Genomic DNA, 6,527 nt, shown 5'->3' with positions numbered 1-6,527 from the left:
TGGTGACTAAAGGGACTAAAGCAGAGATTATTTCTTTCTTAAGTGTCATGAAGGGAAGAGAAGACCTTGTAACTGAAAATCTGAGCACTTTTTCTATTATTCACTATTGTCTATGGAGATCCACTTGCCTGGTTTGCTCATGTTTAGCAGCAAGATAGCCAGTACTAAGAGGGCAATCTGTATCTTTACCATTTTTCCTACCTCTTTTCACACTTTTTCTCTCATAATTTATCTAGCAAGTCTAACAGTGAAAATGGTAAATCTGGCTATGAATTCATCCACTATACATGGGTATAACTGTCCAGCAGACAGCCCTTAGCCTTGACACAGAAGAATACATGGTAAATTTATGGACCTTTTAGAGCAGTGAAAAAATTTCTACTACAAAAGTTACCAAAGCAAGGAAACAAAAGCCTATCATTATAAGAAAATGATTAATCTGGACACAAGTATGAATATGGTATTGAAGTCCATCTGCCATAGCAGACAACACATACTGGTGTAGCCCATGACTGCAGCCAAGTGCTGTTGTCTGCTGGGGCAATCCAGGAAGATACTGCAACATGTGCCCATGTGTCTGGGCAACAACACCTAGCAATGCAAATATCAAGGGTTGCATCTGTTGCCTCTGAAATCTGCAGTATTAGCAGCTTTTTAAAACTGTTGGATACCTTAGACACGCTCTTGAGTTCTGGACTGGAAATACATCCAAAACGTCCTCCAATTAATGCCTTGGCCAGTTTTGTAGTATTTATACTCAGCAGGCTAACTAAATTCCAGGAAAGGAAAAGTATCCTCAATTAAGGATTTTTTTCAATTGACTTAGACCACATTTTTTCTTTATGATAAATTGTCATTGAAAGCAATGGGGTTATTTTTTTGAATAACGATTATTAGGAAGAAAGGAAAAAGCCAGCTTTCATTATCCACTCATGGAAAGGATAAGTTTGGGTAAGACAGACTCAAGAATACTCTAAACATCTCTCATCATCCTCTCTCAAGAAAGATTAATTTGGCCAGAAGGACCAGAGAAATCCTTTAAACATGACATGGAAGATGGAGAGCTTTACTACAGAAAGACAGAAGAAGAGACTCTGAGCTCAATTCTGACAGCATGGAAGCCAAGGAGGATTTGCGCCTTTTCCTGCAAGACCTGATCAGAATTTCATCCATTCAGCCTCACAAAAACATTCCAGGATGTTTCACAAAACTGACTTCAAAGCACTTTTCTGGAATGTTGGAAATCCGAATTTCGTTTTTTTTAACCTCTGATGCACCCTGGAAGATGTGTCAGTCACCTCCTCAGTGTTGAGTTTTATGAGGTAGCAATGCTGATTTTCTCCTGTGGAGCTAGCTTCCATACTACTGTAGAATGAGATGTTTTCAGCTAGTATGTATAGAAGAAATCCAGTAACAGGCAATCTTCAGCTTTTTATGGATTATGCATTAATTATACCATACAGAGCTATACAGAGTTAGCTCTGTAACCACTCAGCTTTCCTTAGCTCAAGCACACTTCAAGGAAATACATCCATTCTGTCTGCAAATGTGATTTGAAGAGCAGTTCAGTCACTTCTGTAACATGTGCAATCCAAACTTATGAACCATCAGGCAGAAATTAGTTTCCCAAGTAACCTGATATGGCAGCTCTGTTGTCTGCTTCTAGAAATGGAAATGCTAGGCTGTAAAAATTAAAACTGCACAATGCAAGACTATCAGTTACGTCTGTACTGGTAAGTTGTAGAATGTCAATGCTAAGCAGAACTTCATCATTTAAATACTGTTAGAATGACCTTGGTATACCTTTTACAGAAGCCAGTTAGCACTCCTCCATGCCACGATCTTGACACAGGCTAAAAGCAGTCAGTTAGCATGCACCAAAAAGTGTTTTGCAGGCTAAGAGGATTTAATTTTGTCAGTGTAGGCTGATCAAACCAGAAAAAGCCTTGGCACTGTACACAACACATTAACTCCAGCTCAGTTTTTGTTTTGCCAGACATTAGATTACTGCACGCAGCCACTGCTTCTCCAGCATGCTCTAAAATAGGGTTTATTAGCACAAGAGCAGTGCTGAACGTGCCACTGGACCTTTCTTTCTGAAGTCTTGTGCCCAAAGTCCTCAGGAACAATCTGTTGGCTCTCAACAGACACACCAAATTTGGCAGGGTCTACACTGGGCCAAACTTAACGAGACCAATTGTTCACAAGCTGTTTCCATACAGAACTCTCTGCCCTGCTCTCCTCAGCATCTGTGCCAAAAGCATGTCTTATTAGCTCATTCACAGTGCAGGACCCGATCCCTGTGTGTGCTGGTACTAGTCTTAGAAGCTTCCTGCTGCCCAGGGCACCAGTGATTGCCTTGAAATACCTTAGTGATTCTGGAGTCAGCCCTGGTTCACTAGTTTCAGTGCTGAAACATATTTAGCAGCAGTTCTGAACAGATGATGCTTTTGACCTGGTAAATCAAACAGATTAACATAAAATATGAATAGACTTTGAGTGCTTACATAGATGTGTATTTGTATATACATATATATGAAGATTTACAGCTCATATGTATAAAATTAAATATTAGTTGTACGATAAAATAATAAAAATCCTTTTAAGTTATAAAAAGAACTGAACAACTTAAATACCCACCTCATACAGAACAAAAACATTTTGTGACTTCCAGCATAAATTTGACAGCAGAAATGAAATGGCACAATAGAATTTCAGACCACAATCTGGTCTGGTATTTCATTCTCCGGAATTCTAACAAATACAATATCTATATTACAATCCTCTTCACTTATGTAATTCTTACCAGTCTTTTTTGCAGTCAGAGGAACACTATTCTGGTATGTGCTTGATATAGTTAGGCCAATTCCAACGTATTTATACTATCACTATGTTATTGATGCACCACAAGTGAAGTACAGAAACATACCACATGTTTGTCTACAGTAATAACATGTCGTTAAAAAAACGGAGCACTGCAATTTCTAAATAATTTTCTTGTTATTGTTAAAGAGGAGTGGGTAAAAAAAGCCACAGAAAGCAATTCCCCAAGATCCAACACCCTGTTTGATAAGTGTCACACAAACACCCCTGCAGAACAGTCACACATCTTGTCTGAACCCCAGTTTAGTGCTCATTTTCATGACGTATTGTGTAAGTGTTCCTGCTGTTTATGATGATCTTGTCCTCTGCTTCCACAGAACAGAACAATCATTAAAAAAGAAAAAAGAAACTTTGCTCCTTGGAAGACAGTAGGGACTACGGTTTATGATGAATCCATTTAGCTGAGCAGCATTATCCTTGAAGAGGAAAACAGTTCTGTAACTCAGTCTATTTGGTTGCATTTTTTTGTTTCCCTTGGGTTTTGAAAGTCATTTGCTGTAATACACAGAGACAGGAGAAACACAGTTAACTCAGCCACTCTTCATGGTACTCTGCTTCTGCTTGGTGTCTCTGTCATATACTCTATTTACTTCTTGGGTTCAAAGTTTTCCTCTCTTTAATTTTCATTTACTTATTTATCTTTGAATCATGCATCACTTGGCTCACTCCTTGCACCTCCACAGCTTTTGTTGTTTTCAGTCTTTAATGATGATCTTTTAGTTAAGAGCTCACCAAAGTGTAGATCATGCTGAGTGAAAAGAAAGACACAATATGAAAGTATCCTTTTGAAACATAAAGAGCACTTTGATTTTCATAACCCTTTGCTGTCTGTTCCTCAAGGTCTGACTGTAATGGCCAATGCCTTCCTTTGCATTCTCTCTGTCTCTCTAAAGTATCTTAATTATGGTGGATTCAAGATGGGTATCAAAAAGAACTCAAGAAATAGCAAATTCATTAGTGATTTCCTACTGTACCACAAGCTGTGTTTGAGCTTATTAAAATGTGCTATGATGTTTGAATTTGAACAGTGAAGAAACAAAACCATTTAGCTTTCAGACATTTGATATTTACAACTTCAACCAGCAACTCTCAGTGTGGCAGGCAAGGTTTACCATGAAACTACGTTTTCTTTCCTTCGGAGAAAAGTCCATATAGTAGAAGAAATAAAATGCAGACAACCAGCTAGCACAAATCCATACATATTAAGTACAACACTAAAAAATGAGGAAATTGCAGTATATTACCACAGCCCCATTTTACTGCAATTCTAGCTCTTGCAATACCCAGGAACGCACAGCAAAAGTGGATATAGCACTGTTTTATTAAGGACCAGACAGCAGTCCTTGGCTTATGGCCACATTTTAGAATGAAGGAAAGCAGGGCTCAGCACAACAGTTTAGTTCCAGCAGAAATACTCAAACAAATGCTTAATATTCTACATGTAATGAAGCATCCGCAGATTTAAGCACACGCTGCTGATGCTTCCTTGAATCAAGATCAGAAGCAGTTTTGTAAGGCTTAGGAAGCATGCACATTTGTTCCAGCCATTCCTAAATGCAATTTCACACATTAAATGAAAAGCAGCTACTATTCCCTCTATATAAAATTACCAGACTTACCAGTAAAGATAGTAGAAGAAAGAAAGGAGATAGAAAGCTAGCTTACACCAGGCCTCTTTTTGACAGTAACTCAAGGTATCAGCATTCATGACTGCAGGTGGATCGTAAGCGAGTTCTGAACTATCTGCTGGGCAACGAAAATACCTGAAAGAAAAGGAGAACTCAAGAACAACTGTAACACGCTGTATTAGATATGTGCTGACACATACTGTCCTGACCATCACCTCAAAAGAAAACAGTCTTCCATCGTATAGGAGAAATTTACCTCTCTTTATCAAGCCTCACTTTCTGGACATGGTTAAGTCAGAATGCCAGTCTAGATATATTGCAGAACCAAGCAATTCATGGTTGTGAAATTTCTGTGCTCTGTTAAATCGTTAGACTGCAACATTCCCCCTGCCTATCCAGTTCTTTCTGGCTTACTCGCTAATAACTTGTATACTGTGCGTTACAATACGTGGTCTGTGATCACAGCATGGAAGAAGAATTACTGGGCTTTAACTGTATCCACACAACTAATTTCAGATATGATGAGAGGTGACAGTCTCAACCAGTTGACAGCTCAGCTTCCTCTGCTCTGAAAAGGAAAAATTCAATATGGTGTAACAAAAGAGTTGGCTGACTAGTGTTTTCTACACATAGCACTGCCCAGAAATTTATTATCTAAATGATTTTTATCAGAAAATATTTTTCTTACGTGGGAGAAATTTCTTATTATTTTCACCAGTGACTGGATATTTGAAAAAACTATGATGAAAGATGTTTTTGGCAAAGGAACCTTAGTCTCAGTTACTTTGCAGCTTCACTGGAATGATAACATGCAATTATCTTCCCATGGTTTTACGCAGAAATTTTTACAATGAACCCAAGAGCAACAAATGACATGAGTAATTACGACAATACCTATGGAGAATCACAGAAACATATCTTAAGTTTGGCATCATTATTTCAAGTATGACCATTTCCACTTTGTATTTTTTTCTACTTTTCACACTTGAGTCGTTATCCTTTGAAAGACAGCATCGTAAAACACCATGATCTTTATTATACCCAACAAAAGAGCGCTCATAACTTCATCTCATTAAACTTTCTGAGAACTATGCTGTCACTCTAACTTCTGTATAATATAAATCTACCACAAGATGCTGCATTATTATCAAGTTTCACAGAAAATAGAGTTTAAAAGCTACTATTTTTTAATTTGTAGCTGAGGCACTAGCAGTCCCTTCTTTACAGAGTTGTTCTTCAAGCTACTTCACAACAGAAGCTCCCTGCTACCATATCTATCTCTGTAACACAGAAAGAACCTGACAAAAATTGCCTATGCTTTTCCAAATACAGTGGGAATGCAAAACTAGTGAAAGACTGCAGATTGACAGACAGAAAAATGAATGCCTCCTGCCTATCTTCAGAGGTGCCAGATCCTCTACTAGAATTCAGTGGAAGCTGTATTGCCAGCAGCTTCAGTCCAGAAAACATTAAAGCTGCTCCACAGCAGCTCCCACACAGTCTACTAAGGAAGACCTTGGGTGAGCACAAACATGTAGCAGAGACCTAAAGCTGAAGACAGCTGGAGAATCCAGCTGCTTGGGGAGATGAGGGAGTCACCATCCAAGGAGGTGTTTGAGAACCATGGAGATGTGGCACTGAGGGATGTGATATGTGGCAAGGTGGGAGTGGGTTGGTGGTTGGACACAATAATCTTAGTGGTCTTTTCCAACCTTAATGATTATGTGATATTAACTCCCTGACAGCTCCCAGCCTGTACAGCTCTTAGTGCTCCATCTTCAGACTGCAGGCCACTTCAAGTTCTCATGTGTGAATGATTCCATCTCGCACTTGCAAAATTCAAAGTGGTTATTTAAATGTGGCTATCTAAATTAGGCTATTTGAAGCCACTTTTATGTATTATAGGTTTTCTTTCCCCATCCTAAACATTATAATATACTTTTTCTCTCCAAACTTGTGTCTTAGCTGCCTTTAGGCCTTTTTCCTGTTGCTGAGCTTCATGCTTCATACAATCTG

The 6,527-nt window shown here is 38.6% G+C and overlaps 1 protein-coding gene across 1 annotated transcript in view; it reads right to left on the bottom strand.

The window, feature by feature from the left end:
• Positions 1-1,168: 1,168 nt before the first annotated feature.
• The window catches only part of CNIH3 (cornichon family AMPA receptor auxiliary protein 3), a 40,542-nt gene continuing 35,183 nt past the window's right edge, over positions 1,169-6,527 (bottom strand). The window contains 2 exon segments of the mRNA XM_052695599.1: positions 1,169-3,631; positions 4,503-4,646. Of these exon segments, the coding sequence (XP_052551559.1) occupies positions 3,604-3,631; positions 4,503-4,646 (172 nt within the window). The 3' untranslated portion in view covers positions 1,169-3,603.

The sequence above is a fragment of the Tympanuchus pallidicinctus genome, unplaced genomic scaffold (genome assembly GCF_026119805.1).
Source record: "Tympanuchus pallidicinctus isolate F22 unplaced genomic scaffold, pur_lepc_1.0 scaffold1, whole genome shotgun sequence".
NCBI classification, from domain to species: Eukaryota; Metazoa; Chordata; class Aves; order Galliformes; family Phasianidae; genus Tympanuchus; species Tympanuchus pallidicinctus.
The sequence above is the reverse complement of the archived record's forward strand: the minus strand, read 5'-3'. Positions and strand labels throughout refer to the sequence as shown.